Genomic DNA, 16,848 nt, shown 5'->3' with positions numbered 1-16,848 from the left:
ATGCTAAATACTTTATTGCACACAGAACAACGTATTAGGTTCATTGTTAAGCAAATGTTTACTCCTGAACTTWTTTATGCTTGCCATAACTAAGGGGTTGAATACTTATTGACTCAAGACATTTCAGCTTTTCATTTTTAATTGATTTGTAAAAAATGGGAAAAACATAATTCCACTTTGACATTATGGGGTATTGTGTGTKGGCCAGTGAAAAYAAACWTCTCAATTGAATCCAATTTAAAWTCAMGCTGTAACACAACAGAATGTGGAAAAAGTCAAGGGGTGTGAATTTTTTTCTGAAGGCACTGTACCTGTCCCTCCTCAGGAGACAACCTATGACAGGATCTACTGCCCCCTGTCTGTGGAAAGTGCCATAGAATCCAGGTACTGACCGAGGCATGCACTGCCGTGTGAGTGAGCTCCTCCACCTTATATTTGGAGTTAATCAATACTATCTAGAGCAGCATAGAAAAATAATTAGCTATTATCTATCCCTTTCTCCTAGAGATGCCATAGCCAAGGCCTTYTACTCTGTGTTGTTCGATTGGCTGTTGGAGCAGATCAATGATTGGCTGAGCCCTACAGAAATGGACAGCACCGTGGGGATAGTGGACATCTACGGCTTTGAGGTGAGGGGCAATGAGGACCACAGTAAATGTTTAATGGAGAATGTGCGATTTAATCTCARGATAATATGCTAGATTGTGTGCTAGATTAGGGTTGGAGCGAAAACCTCCAGYACTGCAGCTATCTAGGAACAGGGWTGGGCAGCCCTATTGTATGCATTTATTAAACATATATRTACCTGTGTGTTGTAGGACCTGGGAGTGAACAGCTTTGAACAGCTGTGTATTAACTTTGCCAACGAGCAGCTGCAGCACTTTGTCAACAAGGCCGTGGTGACCCAGGAACAGGTCAGTGGGCTAGGGGTCAGAGTTCACAAGTCAAACAATCAGTAAAGTCATTGTGCGTCTCTAATAGTTTTCTGGGGTTGACATTCATGAATACTGATTAAAAACGGTGGCGCTTGTGCGTTCGTGTGTGTGTTCTCCAGGAAGAGTACAGTACAGAGCAGATCCAGTGGTACCCCGTCCCACTGCAGGACTTCCACTCCTGTCTAGACCTCATCTCCTCCAGACCACATGGTATCCTCCGTATACTGGATGACCAGACCTGCCTACCCCAGGCCACCGACCACACCTTCCTCCAAAAGTGCCACTATCACCATGGGAACAGCCCATACTACACTAAACCCAAGATCCCTCTGCCTGTCTTCACTGTCTATCACTATGCCGGAGCTGTCACGTACCAGGTGGTTCTAGCTTCTGAAGTGTTTAGGAACCACTGAGTTAGGACATGTTTATATGGATGGACAGAGTGATTTTTTTATTTTTTATATTCCTCTCTCTCCGTAGGTCCATAACTTTCTGAATAAGAACCATGATCAGTTCCGTACAGAGGTGGTTGAGCTGTTTGCTCGGAGTAGACTGAAGGTGAACTTGTAATTCCTGTAGGCTTAAGGGGAATCAATCAATCACTCACTCACTCAATTACCCATTCAATCAATCAATCGATCTCTGTATCTCAGATGGTGTCAGGGCTGTTCCGTAAGGTGCAGGATAATTACCTGCAGCAGAGAGAGTTGGGCTGGAGGGGTAAAGGTCACAGGCAACAGCCCTCCACGGTGGCAGCACACTTCCAACAGTCCCTGACTGAGCTCACCACACGACTAGAGAGGTCAGGGTCTTTTACAAGAAGGCAAAATATATTTTCAWTTTGTTTGCTGAGAGAAGCAAGGCAGTGGTGGATGACCTGTGTTTTTTCCTTCCATCCAGGTGTAAAACCACCTTTATTCGGTGTTTCAAGCCAAATTATGTCAAGGTGGGTATGCAACATTAAATGTAGCCAATTGCYCCCTTTCTAGGCCAAAAGTTACAAACCTATATGATCTCGTATCCTGTCCATCTGCCCTCAGCTTCCCGGTATCTTTGATGTGGACTATGTGTCAACCCAGCTGAGGCATGCTGGGATACTTGAGACCATCACCATCAGGAAGGAGGGATTCCCCATCCGCATCCCCTTCTCCTTCTTTATGGAGAGGTACTGGACAAACCAACCAACGCAAACTAATATTCATTCACACGGTTTAACCACCATCCACACACATACAGTACCAACCGAACAGTATACTAGCATCTCACTGGGAGAAAGTAAAACTCAGAGCCAACCACCACTTGCTGCTTCATAGATCTAGGTGAGCTTCTCCTCAAATGATTATTATCCCTCTTGTCCCATCTCCCTCTTACCCAGGTATGGGATCCTCCTGGTGGAGCGACCAGCCACCATGTCTGATAAGGAGCAGACCGTGGCGTTGCTGAACTTTGTAGGGGCTGATGAGGGACAGTACCAGCTAGGACTCACTAAGGTACCTAAGAAGCCACTGTAACGGTGTACAGTTGTTTCATAGAAGAAAAATAAGCTCTATCCAAGAAAGCCAAGTCTAGTATCTTAGACCAGGGTCTAAAGAGTAAACTTGATCGTGTGTGTGTGTGTGTGTGTGTGTGGCCCTAGCAAAGATTCAACATCTGCTTGCAAATGTGCATATCTCACAGGTTCTGAAGGAAATGAATAACAAAACTGTTCAAGCGGTGAGAAAGTGGATATGCTTAAACACACACACGTGACGTTATCTTCCTGAGCCAAAGCGAGGGGGGTTTGGGTGTCCCGGATTTTGAGTGGATTTACACTGCTACCAGACTGACTCACCTGTTGAACATGCTCAACACTGACGACTCCACAGCTGGGGAGTTAGCCAGAGCTTCCCTCCTTCTACCCCTACGGAGGAGGAAGGTCCAACTGGCCACGGACACTGAGGACAACTTAATGGGCTTCAGGCGGAAGGCCAGTGGAAAATTGGACACTTGTGCTGTGGGCTTTGGAGTCTGGTCAGACTGGCTGGACCTCAACGACCTGTGTAACAGGACTGGAGTGGAGCTCAGATGGACACGGTCTCATATGCAAACGGAGCCAGTGACTGCCTCTGATGTAGGTATGGCAGACCCTGTGTTGTTGTGTCAGACCCTGTGTGGTTGTGTTCAGACCCCTGTGTTGTTGTCAGACCCCTGTGTAGTTGTGTCAGACCCCTGTGTTGTTGTGTCAGACCCCTGTGTAGTTGTGTCAGACCCCTGTGTAGTTGTGTCAGACCCCTGTGTAGTTGTGTCAGACCCCTGTGTTGTTGTGTTCAGACCCCTGTGTTGTTTGTGTCAGACCTTGTTGTGTGTCAGACCCTGTGTTGTTGTGTCAGACCCCTGTGTTGTTGTGTCAGACCCCTGTGTTGTTGTGTCAGACCTGTGTTGTGCAGACCCGTGTAGTTGTCAGACCCCTGTGTTGTTGTGTCAGACCCTGTGTAGTTGTGTCAGACCCCTGTGTGTTGTGTCAGACCCCTGTGTAGTTGTGTCAGACCCCTGTGTTGTTTTGTCAGACCCTGTGTTGTTGTGTCAGACCCCTGTGTTGTTGTGTCAGACCCCTGTGTTTGTGTCAGACCCTGTGTTGTTGTGTCAGACCCCTGTGTTGTTGTGTCAGACCCTGTGTTGTTGTGTCAGACCCCTGTGTAGTTGTGTAAGACCCTGTGTGTTGTGTAGACCCTGTGTAGTTGTGTAAGACCCCTGTGTAGTTGTGTAAGACCCCTGTGTAGTTGTGTAAAACCCCTGTGTTGTTGTGTAAGACCCCTGTGTTGTTGCGGAAGCTTCTGTTCCCATGATGGAACATCTCATCCTACATCGAGGACAACACTCCTTGGTTTCAGATGGAAGCAGCTACGACAGCACTGGACCGGCTGCGTCCCTGATCTGGACTGTGCTGACCACTCTGTCCACCATTCCATGTAGCACAATACTTTTACTGTTAAAGCGAGGCTGCAAGTTCTACAAACAAAATATAATCTATCGCTCTGGTACCCTGCAAACCGTGATCCATTTTTATTCTACATACATAAAATTCACTAAAGCTCTGTGAAGGCCATGAGGCCGATACGTAAGCTTTTAAAGATCACTGATACTATCAAGAGCAGTGTGCGGTTTCCTTTTTCATTCATCTTGTTCAACTGTTGCTATGCACCTGCAAAAAGTTTGCTCAGATGTGCGAGTGCCTTTTGAATCAAATGTAATGAAGTCTGTTGCCAATGTTGTGAATGGTTGCTGTTCGTTGATAGTCGTGACCGATTTCTCTACCTGATAGCCAGCGTTGTGAGACAAGTTGTCTCACCAATAGCACATATCCATAAACATTGCTGACCCTGCTGGTCATCTATGAACYTTTGAACATCTTGGCCATGTTCTGTTATAATCTCCACTCGGCACAGCCAGAAGAGGACTGGCCARCCCTCAGAGCCTGGTTCCTCTCTAGGTTTCTTCCTGGGTTCTGGCCTTTCTAGGGAGTTTTTCCTGGCCACCGTASTTCTGCATTGCTTGCTGTTTGGGGTTTTAGGCTGGGTTTCTGTACAGCGCTTTGTGACATCATCTGATGTAAAAAGAAAAAGGGCTTTATAAATACATTTGATTGATTGATTGATTGTGTAAGAGGAACCTGGTTTAATGCTGATGTGTTTTCCTGTGTGCCAAATATGGCAGATGTTGTTGTGAGGGGAGGCGCTCATTTTGGAAGTTGGCTGCTCATTTGACGACTACATGGAGCAGGCCTTTGCTGACAAGCTTCTTAATTACCAGCCCCTCGTGGCACGCTCGGACAGCCTCGGGTGTAGGTGCAAGCTGCTGGCGCTGATATTTGGCCGTCTCGACCACGTACAGAGGCTTGCAGTGCGTGGCATCCAGATTGTGGGCCRGCCAAAAACTAGGGCAAAGCAAGTGGCTAGATACTGCTCTGTTTCAGCTGTCGTGGCAGCCTAGCTGTTTGGAGAAGGAGTACTTTCTGTACACTTGAGTGCCGTTTGAAAAGTTTGGATCCTTTTTGAATGTAAATTGGATTGGTGGATTCAAATGAAGTATTTCATGTGTGGCGTGCGTGCAGGTGTTTCTGAAGGAGGTGCTGTACCAGTGTGTGGAGGACAAGTGGAACAGCACTCAGACCTGGGCTGCGGTTACCATCCAGAGGAACATCAGAGGGTTCATTTGCAGACGTAACTTTAGGTTCTTCAAACAAAAGGCCATTGTCATCCAGAGCCACATACGAGGACATCAGGCCAGGTATGGAGAGATGAGAGCGAGAGAGAGATGTGTAACAAGGGAGGAGACAGAAGAAAAAATAAAAATATTGAGATTGCAGTTAGTGTGTCCACCTGAAAGTGACTGACTGGCGCCCCMTCTGTGTACAGGCAGTATTACAAGCGTCTGAGACTGTCCTTCACTCAGTTCTGGGCTGCAATGATGATCACCAGGAACACAATCAAGAGACGACAGTGGAGGGTAAGATACATGTACACACACACACAGAAAATAATCAGCCTATCTATAACTGAGACAATTAACGTGTTACTTGGCAACCATATTATGTTTACAGCCTTTATAGATAGTGCTATAAATTCCTGCCTCAGTCCATTCTGTTGCACAACACCAGTGGTAAAGGAACCCTATCACAGGTGTAAAGGAGGAATGTTTTTCCCCCTTCCCTCTCTCCCACCCTGAAGTCATTACCTTCCATGTTTTGCCTGAATCCTCCTTGAATGCATCTTGATACTGTTGTTGTACCGTAATATAATACCTTACGTAGTCTACTACTGTAGTTTAATCCTATGGCCTTGGACCAGCGTGGGAGCCTGGCTGTTTTTACGTTTAACTGTGCTATATTGTTGCCTTGGTAAAGTTTTGCAAACTGTATGAATGTTGCTTTGGTATTACCTGTTGGTGTTTGTTATTCATGTTTATATTCACCCCTGCCATGGTTAAATAAATAGCCCTGGTTCCTTTTCAGATTCAGTAGACTTTGGACTCTGAGGAGTTGACTGTGTTGAGAACTTCAGTTTTGGAATAAGTTCAAGTATTTCTCATTGTGTTGACATAGTAACTGTTTGTTGTTGAAACCCATATCTTTGTGTTTGGGGAGGGCCGAGGCGTCCATAGTTCCAATCCGTAGGTTACGATACAGTCACTTCCTGTGAGGAGAGACCKTTATAAATACTACAAGGAGTGTACTAGTTTCCACGGTTACTAAACTAGGATGTTAAGAAGTTGGGACTGATTTTATATCTACTTGTTAATAAATATATGGGTGTGGATCCCTTCTGTTTTTAAAGAATATTACTTGACTAAGTTGTCCACTCAGTAACTTACCTGGCAAAAACGGGTGACTTTACCCATGTAGTTACAGGAATTGTGTACTTTTAATCCTATAACTGATCTTCGGGATGAAAGGCGTAAGTGAATTGAAGTGAATGTGTCACCAGGTAATGGGATGGAAGTAGGGTGTGGTCACCCATGTAAATATTTCAGCCCTCTCCTCTCCTCCTCCTCCAATATACCTACACTTACCACACCCATTTTCTCTCTGTTTCCTGTTACACACAGACACACACACACACACCTCTAGCCACATAGTCCTATTGTTTTCGGACTTCAACCCCTATTACTGAAATTAGAGGCTGTAGCATCTCTCCTTCTGCCGGTCAGTCTGTCTCACTCTGGAGTAACTCTTACACCTCAGGATTGTTAACAGGTAGGCTCTTCTATTTATAATTCATTATCATGTCGTTTTTTTAATACTTTGATATTAGTTTTCTTCAGCTCAAGGCTTTATTTATTATTTTGTCGAATGAAGACTGAATGAGAAGGGGGGATTGCGAGGGACAAGGAGAGAGAGAGAGAGGGTGAAAGTGAGATGGAATGGTATACTGTTGATAATYGGTTTATAGGTTTTGCTATGTTACCATGGAGGCTTTATTGGGAATTTCTACTCTTCCTCTCTTTATACACTATATATACAAAAGTATGTGGACACCCCTTCAAATCAGTGAATTTGGCTATTTCAGCCACACCCTTTGCTGACAGTTGTAAAAAAACAAATCGAGCACACCGCCATGCAATCTCTATAGACAAACATTGGCAGTAGAAAGGCCTTCTTTTTTTTGAAGAGCTCAGTGACTTTCAATGTGGCACCGTCGCAGAATGCCACCTTTCCAACAAGTCAGTCACATTTCTGCCCTGCTAGAGCTGCCCCGGTCAACTATAAGTGCTGTTATTGTGAAGTGGAAACATCCAGGAGCAACAACAGCACAGCCGCGAAGTAGCAGCACGCCGAGTGCTGAAGCGTGTAGCGCGTAAAAATCATCTGTCCTCGGTTGCAACACTCACTACTGAGTTCCAAAATACCTCTAGAAGCAAGGTCTAATGCTTTTGTGGCTGAATGGAAGAAAGTCCCCACAGCAACATCTAGCTGAAAGCCTTCCCAGAAGAGTGGAAGCAGATATAGCAGCGAAGGGGGGACCAACTCCATATTAATGCCTATGATTTTGTAATGAGATGTTTGACGAGCAGGTGTCCACATACTTTTGGTCATGTAGTGATTACTGCCTTGGTTTAAATTATTAATCCAAATTCTTCATTTAGTTTCCTTATTATGTGCTGTTCATTGAATTTCTTTCATTGGGTGTTATTGTTTTATGGAAATTGTACTATGGACGCTCTTGCCAGGCGAGAGAAAGAGAGGCTATTTGTCAGCACTTATCACCCGTTACTTAATACATGTATATTGTTTGATAAGTAATGTTTGAATTTAAACTTTTTTTGTGGGGGGGGGGGGGGGTAGATCAACTTTAATATTGCAGATAGATTGTAGCTTCCATCAATGTGATTGTCTGCATCATTTCCAATCCCCATATATGCTTTTTGTAAATATAAACAGAACCAGTCAAAGGTTTGGACACATCTACTCCAGAGTTCTTATTTATCTTTACTATTTTCTACATTGTAGAATAATAGTGAAAACATCAAAACTATGAAATAACACATATGGAATCATGTAGTAACCAAAAAGGGTTCAACAAATCAAAATATATTATATATTTGAGATTCTTCAAAGTAGCCAACCTTTGACTTGATGCCAACTTTGCACACTCTTGGCATTCTCTCAACCTGCTTCATGAGGTAGTCACCTGGAATGCATTTCAATTAAAAGGTGTGCCTTGTTGAATTTTGTTATTCCTTTCCTTATTGTGTTTGAACCAATCAGTTCTGTTATGACAAGGTAGGGGTGGTATACAGAAGATAGCCCTATTGGTCTTTTACCAAAGTCCATATTATGGCAAGAACAGCTCAAATAAGCAAAGAGAAACAACAGTCCATTACTTTAAGACATGAAGGTCAGTCAATGCTCAGCATATGTGGGAACTCCTTCATAACAGTTGGAAAAGCATTCCAGGTGAAGCTGGTTGAGAGAATGCCAAGAGTGGGCAATGCTATTATCAAGGCTTTTTCTCCTGTTTAACACTTTTTTGGTTAGTACGTGATTCCATATGTGTTATTTCATTGTTTTGATGTCTTCACTATTATTCTACAATGTAGAAGGACACACCTACAATGAGTAGGTGTGTCCAAGCTTGACTGGTACTGTACATTTATTTTACAATAGTTTTATATTTTTTGTTTTTAATCCCATCCTTCAGCTACCCTCAACCCCTCCCATCTATCTCTGAAGACCATACGTTTTTATTTCCATTTAACATATATTTTTAACTGTGCTGTTTCAGAAAAGTTCAGAACCTATAGTATATACATTTTACGGACCCAGTATATTTTACATGAGTTATCTTGTTGTTTTTAGTCCCTTCCTTCAGCTTCACACAACCCCTCCCTTCTCTCTTAACACCATCCGGTTTTGATTTCCATTTACCATATATTTTTCAACTGTGCTGTGATGTTTCACAAGAGTTCTGAACCTTTCTATTCTCATAGTTTCTACAGATTGTAAATGAAAGATAAATGTTTTTGCTAAAAGTATTATTATATTATTGATTGATTGATGATGACTTTTCAAATCACCCAGTAGTGCTATTTTCAGAGTTGGCTCCAGGTAAATGTTGCAATTCTTCAGGCATTTCTGAACCTGTGACCAAACACAAGCTACATATGGAGAGGACCAAAACAAATGATGTAATGATTCTGTCTCTTTCGCAGCTAAATCTGTGGAGCTGGGATGATTGTATCCCCCATATGTATAACATTCTACTGGTTGCAAGAATTTAGTATAATAATTAAAAACTTCTAAGTTTTGAATACGGTGTTTTGTGTATCAGCTCATAAACCATGTGCCATTTGAATTTTGTCAAATGGATGAATAGACATTACCCCCGTATTACCAAAAATGGTGGATCGCAGCAAAGTAATCAAGGATTAAGATAGTTATTGTAGTACACTATCGCTTTAAATCAGTCATCAATACAGACATAGCTGACATGTTTAGTAATCTACCACCCAGCAATCACATTAGTAAATCTCTTAATCAGGAAACTACATTCTATGTGTGTGTGTGTGTGCTGTCTAACCCACCCACACCCATCAATACACCTCAGTAAACCTACAGTTAGTCGGAAGTTTACATACACTTAGGTTGGAGTGATTAAAACTCATTTTTTCAACCACTCCACAAATGTCTTGTTAACAAACTATAGTTTTGGCAAGTCGGTTAGAACATCTACTTTCTGCATGACACAAGTCATTTTTCCAACAATAGTTTACAGACATATTATTTCACTCATAATTCACTGTATCACAATTTCAGTGGGTCAGAAGTTTACATACACTAAGTTGACTGTGCCTTTAAACAGCTTGGAAAATTCCAGAAAATGATGGCATGGCTTTAGAAGCTTCTGATAGGCTAATTGACATCATTTGAGTCAATTGGAGGTGTACCTGTGGATGTATTTCAAGGCCTACCTTCAAACTCAGTGCCTCTTTGCTTGACATAATGGGAAAATCAAAAGAAATCAGCCAAGACCTCAGAAAAAAAATTGTAGACCTCCACAAATCTGGTTCATCCTTGGGAGCAATTTCCAAACGCCTGAAGGTACCACGTTCATCTGTTCAAACAATAGTACGCAATTATAAACACCATGGGACCACGCAGCCATCATACCGCTCGGGAAGGAGACGAGTTCTGTCTCCTAGAGATGAACGTACTTTGGTGCGAAAAGTGCAAATCAATCCCAGAACAACAGCAAAGGACCTTGTGAAGATGCTGGAGGAAACAGGTACAAAAGTATCTATATCCACAGTAAAACGTTTCCTATATCGACATGACTTGAAAGGCTGCTCAGCAAGGAAGAAGCCACTGCTCCAAAACCGCCATAAAAAAGCCAGACTACGATTTGCAACTGCACATGGGGACAAAGATCATACTTTTTGGAGAAATGTCCTCTGGTGTGATGAAATAAAAATATAACTGTTTGGGCATAATGACCATCATTATGTATGGAGGAAAAAGGGGGCAGATTGCAAGCCGAAGAACACCATCCCGACCATGAAGCGTGGGGGTGGCAGCATCATGTTGTGGGGGTGCTTTGCTGCAGGAGGAACTGGTGCACTTCACAAAATAGATGGCATCATGAGGGAGGAAAATGATGTGGATATATTGAAGCAACATCTCAAGACATCAGTCAGGAAGTTAAAGCTTGGTCGCAAATGGGGCTTCCAAATGGACAATGACCCCAAGCATACTTCCAAAGTTGTGGCAAAATTGCTTAAGGACAACAAAGTCAAGGTATTGGAGTGGCCATCACAAAGCCCTGACCTCAATCCTCCAGAAAAATTGTTGGCAGAACTGAAAAAGCGTGTGTGAGCAAGGAGGCCTACAAACCTGACTCAGTTACACCAGCTCTGTCAGGAGGAATGGGCCAAAATTCTTATTGAGGGAAGCTTGTGGAAGGCTACCTGAAATGTTTGACCCAAGTTAAACAATTTAAAGGCAATACTACCAAATACTAATTGTGTGTCTGTAAACTTCTGACCCACTGGGAATGTGATGAAAGAAATAAAAGCTGAAATAAATCATTCTCTACTATTATTCTGACATTTCACATTCTTAGAATAAAGTGCTGATCCTAACTGGCCTAAAACAGGGATTTATTTTCTAGGATTAAATGACAGGAATTGTGAAAAACTGAGTTTAAATGTATTTGGCTAAGGTGTATGTAAACTTCTGACTTCAACTGCACATACATACATTCATATTGCAAGAATACACTATGATACACTTACAGTGCAGTGATATGAGGCAGCACCTTTAGCTGTATGAAGCTCAGGCTGTAAACCATTAGATTAAGGTGTGCATTCTGGACTCTGGTATCCGTGTGGCCTGTGTTATGGGCGGAGCGATGGCAGCTGGGATTTATAACAGGTAGTGTTTCTAAGAATAGGACTGGACTTTCTCTCTCTCTCGGTCTGTTAACCTGACAGACCTCTAGATACCTGGCCTGAGCAGGTAGGACAAAAACACCTGAGAACAGGTACAGGAGAAACACTTTTAGAAAAACAGTGGAAGGTTTATTCAATACTTGAGAAAGGCTGGATATAATTGAATGGATTAAATGAATTTCAGATTCCTGTTTGTGTAAAGGTTTAACAGGTCTGTGACCATGTGTTGTCTGGTTGTTTCTTGTGTTATTGAAAGGAGGGGTCCTCACTCCACATCAGTGCTCTGCATGTCCTGATTGTATGAAAACTAGTAAACATAAGATGAGATGTAGATAGCTCAGGGCTGAACTCAGTCGAACCTGTGTGTGTGTTTGCTCTCAGGAACAAGAGAGGAACGAGAGGAGCACGGTGAAACCCACCACTGAGACTGAAGATCACACCTCCACAGGAATGGTAAGAGATCACTACACCAGTACAAAATCTATTCCAATTAAAAGGTATTAGTAGATATAGAAATCAAAGCCATATATTTAAAATGAGCCTCTGGTCCAATAAAGTATTCCTTCCTGATAATTCCCTGCCTTTTCCAGGATGTGGGAATGTTGGAGATCCCAGCTGAGCTCTCGGCCAGACTACGCAGCGCAGCAGGTGAGTATGAGCAGCGCTGGGATTGGTGGAGATGGGTTGAGGGCATCTGGTATTGGCAAAAAAAAATTATGTAGATAATAATGCTCATATTTTGATGTGCAAACACAGCAGTGGCAGGTAAAGGGTAGACTGTTGCTGGATTGGAACCAGGACTGCCATTGTTCTCTGGGGTCTTTTCTCTGTGTGTGACTGTAGTTATGTGTCCTTGCACCAGGGCGGCAGCATGGCTCTGGGGTAACAGAGGTGGCGCCTCCACAGGTGAAAGCAGGACACACCCTCACCCTGCCCCTCGATATAGACAGCTACCCCTTCTCACGATACGCCAACACTACGCTGAAGGATGGCTGGTGTCAGCCGCAGGGCTACTCCCTCCAGCGACCTCTGACCTATCTGGAGCCTGAAGACGCTTGCATCGCTCTGGAGATCTACAAACTGGTCAGTCCTACACAGACACACACACAGACACACACACACAGACACACACACACAGACACACACATACACAGACACACACAACACAGACACGACACACACACACACAGACACACCACACGACAGACACACACACACACAGACACACACACAGACACAGACACACACCACAGACACACACACAAGACAGACACACACAGACAACCACACACACACAGACAGACACAGACACACACACACCAGACCCACACACAACAACAAAGACACACACAACACACAGACAAGACAACACACCAACACAGAAAGACACACAACACACAACAGAAAAGACACACACACACACACACCAGAAGACAACACACACACACACACACACCACACACACACGCACACAGACACACACACACACACACACACACACACGCACACAGACACACACACAGACACACACAGACACACACACACACACACACACACACACAGACACACACACACACACACACACAGACAATGTCTCATCTCTTTAACCCTTGTCTCTCTCCAGATCCTGCGCTTTGCAGGGGACAGTGATCTGAGTGACTGGCAGGAGCAGCTGTTGGGAAACTACATCGTGGAGCAGGGCCTTACCAGACCCCCCCTGAGGGATGAGATCCTAGCCCAGATAAGCTTACACCACCTGGGGCAGGGAGTCAGAGGAGGGGTCCCTACGGGGCTGGTTGTTACTGGCCTGCTGCCTCAGTGCCTTCACCCCTTCCCCAGCCCTTGACAAATCCTTGCTCAAGTGCGTACTTAGTGGGCAAAATCAGTTTTAAAGATGTCTTTTTTTGTAATTATTGAAAAGTGTGTTGTGTAGGAATTGAGATTATTTTTTCAACTTTTTAGTTTTAGCTACCAAAAAATATGTCCTCTCTTTGTCGCCATATTTGGTTATTTGGTTTTGTCTGACATGTGCAGGTATGTAAGTCTGTGTTTCTCTGTCTCACTTGTGGACAGGTATGTAAGTCTGTGTTTCCTCTGTCTCACTTGTGGACAGGTATGTAGTCTGTGTTTCTCTGTCTCACTTGTGACAGGTATATAAGTCTGTGTTTCTCTGTCTCACCTGTGGACAGGTATGTAAGTCTGTGTTTCTCTGTCTCACCTGTGGACAGGTATGTAAGTCTGTGTTTTCTGTCTCACTGTGGACAGGTATGTAAGTCTGTGTTTCTCTGTCTCACCTGTGGACAGGTATGTAAGTCTGTGTTTCTCTGTCTCACTTGTGGACAGGTATGTGTCTGACAAGGGTCCAGGTGAATATCGTTCTCTGTGCCAGCACAAACTCCTCACCTCCCTCCACCTACCCTCCCCCACCTCCCGCCTCCACCCCCCCTCCCAGCTTGAGTGGACAGCCAATCAGAGGAGAGGAAAGATGGTGCTGGATGTACACACCTTCAACGGTGAGGGGGGGGTTATAACGTGTATAAGTCATCTCTGTGTCATGCTTGTCACTTTGTCTTTCTGATGTTGCGGTTCCATTTGCTCGGTGTAATCAGGATATTTCACCTGGCTGGAGTGGTTGCTCTTTGCAGCACCAGGGTTGTACGTTTTATTCCCTCGCTTTCTCTCTCTTCCAGAGGAGAAGATTACAGCTGAGGTAGAGTCCTGGACCACAGGAGAGCAGCTGGCCTCGTGGCTGCTCCACTTCAGAGGGTTACCTGAGGCTCCTCGAGGCTGGTCTGTGTCTCTGCTGGCTGAAGAGGGCTGGTCTGACCTGCCTGGATGTGACTTTGTCATGGACCTGTTGGCTGGAGCAGAGACTGATACTACACTGGGGACCGCACACACACACACTGACTACCTGTTCAACAACGAGGGAAACCGGTGAGGCTGGCGGGCACACACACAGAGATGCACATACACATTGCGCGCACACACACACACACACACACACACACACACACACACACACACACAGAGGACCCCAACTTCACTCTCCCTCTCTCTCGCCATTAGGATGATAACAGATCTAGATGGGTTCATCCCCCCGGCCCCCTCCATGCAGGCCCCTGGTCTCCCCCAGCAGGAGGCCCCATGGAACGGCGGAGACTACCAGCCGTCAGAGGGTTCTCGTGGTCGTCAGATGGATGCTTATCTGGATGACCTCTTTGACCCAGTGCTGGACCAGGGACCAGGGGTCAGCACCATTCAATGTTATATCTAATAGGATGTGCTCTGTAACTGTGATTATCTGTTACTGGTTGGATTGTGTCTTCTGTTCCTTTGTCTTGGATACAAGGCAAGGCTGGGGATTAGGTAACTACAATTTTGTGGATCGTCTTACTGTATGTGATGTGTAGATTGTGTAACAAAACGTTCTGCTGTTGTGTGTGTGTGTGTAGGACAGGGAGCGTATGGCCATGTTGAACAGGAGGATGAGAGGAGGAGGAGGGATGTATGGAGCAGGTACTGTATCTCTCACTTGCTCTGTCTCCCTCATCTCTCCGTTTCTCTCGTTATTGGGGCAATGGGTTTTCATTTTAATGTTAAATACAATACCTGTGTTGCAGGTGTCCCAATGACAATGCCAGGGTATTCTATGGGTGAGTGAGGGGAACAATGTAATTACACAAACATTCTAATCATGCTTTTAAATATTTTTCCTCAACTATGGTCAAGTCATTTATTTTTCTCTATTGTGCACCATTTTCCCACTTTTCTTCCTGCAATTCCAAAATGTCCCATATTTTTTGGTCTCCCAGGAATGCCGATGAACCCGGCCATGCAAGGCTACGGGGCTCAGATGATGCCAAGTATGATGCCAGCTGCCCCCATGCCTATGATGCCAACCATGATGYRYCCCCAGCCAGCTGCACCAGSCSTGYACRCCCAYCAGATGGRAGCYCAGCAGCAGGCTTTCATCAACCAACAGGCCCTGCTCATGGTAAGGACAGGGAGACACTGGGGGAAAACTGGGATCCCACATGCCAGGGAAAACAAACCCACCATAACCCTGTCCTTGTTCAACAGTTCTTATGATATTGCCGCTTCTGTTCTAACATGACCACCTAGTGACTGCCCATCCTCTCTCTCCATCCATCCCTCTCTCTCTCTCTCTCTCTCTCTCTCTCTCTCTCTCTCTCTCTCTCTCTCTCTCTCCTCTCACGCTCCCATTCTAGGCCCAGCAGATGACAATGCAAGCCATGACCATGTCCCAGCAGCAGGCTCAGGAGCAGCAGCAGAGACAGCAGCAGCAGCAGCAGAGACAGCAGCAGCAGGCTCAGGAGCAGCAGCAGAGACAGCAGCAGAGACAGGAGCAGCAGCAGCAGCAGAGACAGGAGCAGAGACGCCAGGCTAACCGAACCGTCACACCCCCCCGCGCCCCATCACCCCCACCCCCACCCCACACAAATCCCCCCACCCCACCACCGCTACGCACACCCAGCCAGATGAAACCACAGCCACAGATACAGCACCATATACCTGAGGTGTGATGGAGGGAGGGGTGTGGCAGTATTGTTTATTTGCTGCTCTGCTTGATTAGTGTCCTTTATGTACTTAGCCAAAAATGTGTAATTTAATTACAAAAGAAACCAATTAAACAACATTAACTTGCAAGCAGACTCAAATGTGTATTTGTCACATGCTTCGTAAACAACAGGTGTAGACTAACAGTGAAACGCTAAGTTACCTGTGTCATGTTTTATGTGTACATCTGATTTTCCAGCCGGAGAGGGATTTGGACTTTGCCAGTCCAGACCAGCGTGAGTCTTTCAAGGTGAAGAGAGAGTTTTTCCAGAAGATTGGTGAGTAGAGCTGAATAAACCTTCCAGATACCTAATCAGCATCTGAGAAGCTGATGTTGAGAGTCTTGTCTTGTTTATGACCCATCTGCCTGTGATGTCATTCACTCTGTCAGGTTCTCAGCCCAAGCCAGCAGCCAAACCGTTAAAGCCTCGCCCTGTTCCCAGCAGCCCCCCCAAACAGACCCGTCCCCGCTCCCCCTCTCCACCCCCAGCCCAGACTTGCAACTCCCCCCTCTCCTCCTGCCAGAGACCCATACCCCCCAGCCCCCCTGCCTCCCCGCCCCCGCCCACCACCAGCATCCGTGAACAATACCAGAACCGCCCCGCCAGTGACCCCAGACCCTTCGAGCCCGTCAGGTCAGTGGATCCATCTAATTTCTCTCTATTGGGTCTTGTACCATCTATGTACCATATACCATCAACTTTCTCTATGTACCATATACCATCAACTTCCTCTGTGTCTTGCTCCTCTCTAGGGTTCCAGCCCGGTCGTTTGTGAAGAAGAATGATCCTAAAGAGGAGGCCTTGGCGATCCTCATGAATAAAGGACCTGTACAACAGCAGGTCAGAGCTTGGTTGGGGTTTACAAAGGGCCAGAAACGCAAACTAGAAATATTGATTTGGCAGACAGA

General features: G+C 45.1%; 1 protein-coding gene across 1 annotated transcript in view; it reads left to right on the top strand.

Moving 5' to 3' along the window:
• The window catches only part of LOC111968234 (unconventional myosin-XVB), a 36,384-nt gene that overhangs the window by 6,997 nt on the left and 12,539 nt on the right, over positions 1-16,848 (top strand). Inside the window, 27 exon segments of the mRNA XM_070445032.1 lie at positions 326-384; positions 506-629; positions 819-914; positions 1,055-1,312; positions 1,416-1,493; positions 1,589-1,737; positions 1,836-1,881; positions 1,976-2,100; positions 2,311-2,425; positions 5,026-5,201; positions 5,330-5,420; positions 11,739-11,810; positions 11,948-12,005; positions 12,220-12,440; positions 12,982-13,101; positions 13,103-13,218; positions 13,701-13,870; positions 14,048-14,294; positions 14,427-14,607; positions 14,813-14,876; positions 14,981-15,013; positions 15,173-15,354; positions 15,590-15,634; positions 15,743-15,898; positions 16,138-16,216; positions 16,330-16,573; positions 16,693-16,780. Of these exon segments, the coding sequence (XP_070301133.1) occupies positions 326-384; positions 506-629; positions 819-914; positions 1,055-1,312; positions 1,416-1,493; positions 1,589-1,737; positions 1,836-1,881; positions 1,976-2,100; positions 2,311-2,425; positions 5,026-5,201; positions 5,330-5,420; positions 11,739-11,810; positions 11,948-12,005; positions 12,220-12,440; positions 12,982-13,101; positions 13,103-13,218; positions 13,701-13,870; positions 14,048-14,294; positions 14,427-14,607; positions 14,813-14,876; positions 14,981-15,013; positions 15,173-15,354; positions 15,590-15,634; positions 15,743-15,898; positions 16,138-16,216; positions 16,330-16,573; positions 16,693-16,780 (3,393 nt within the window).

Source organism: Salvelinus sp. IW2-2015, linkage group LG8 (assembly GCF_002910315.2).
Source record: "Salvelinus sp. IW2-2015 linkage group LG8, ASM291031v2, whole genome shotgun sequence".
NCBI classification, from domain to species: Eukaryota; Metazoa; Chordata; class Actinopteri; order Salmoniformes; family Salmonidae; genus Salvelinus; species Salvelinus sp. IW2-2015.
This window is presented reverse-complemented; position numbering and strand designations above follow the sequence as displayed.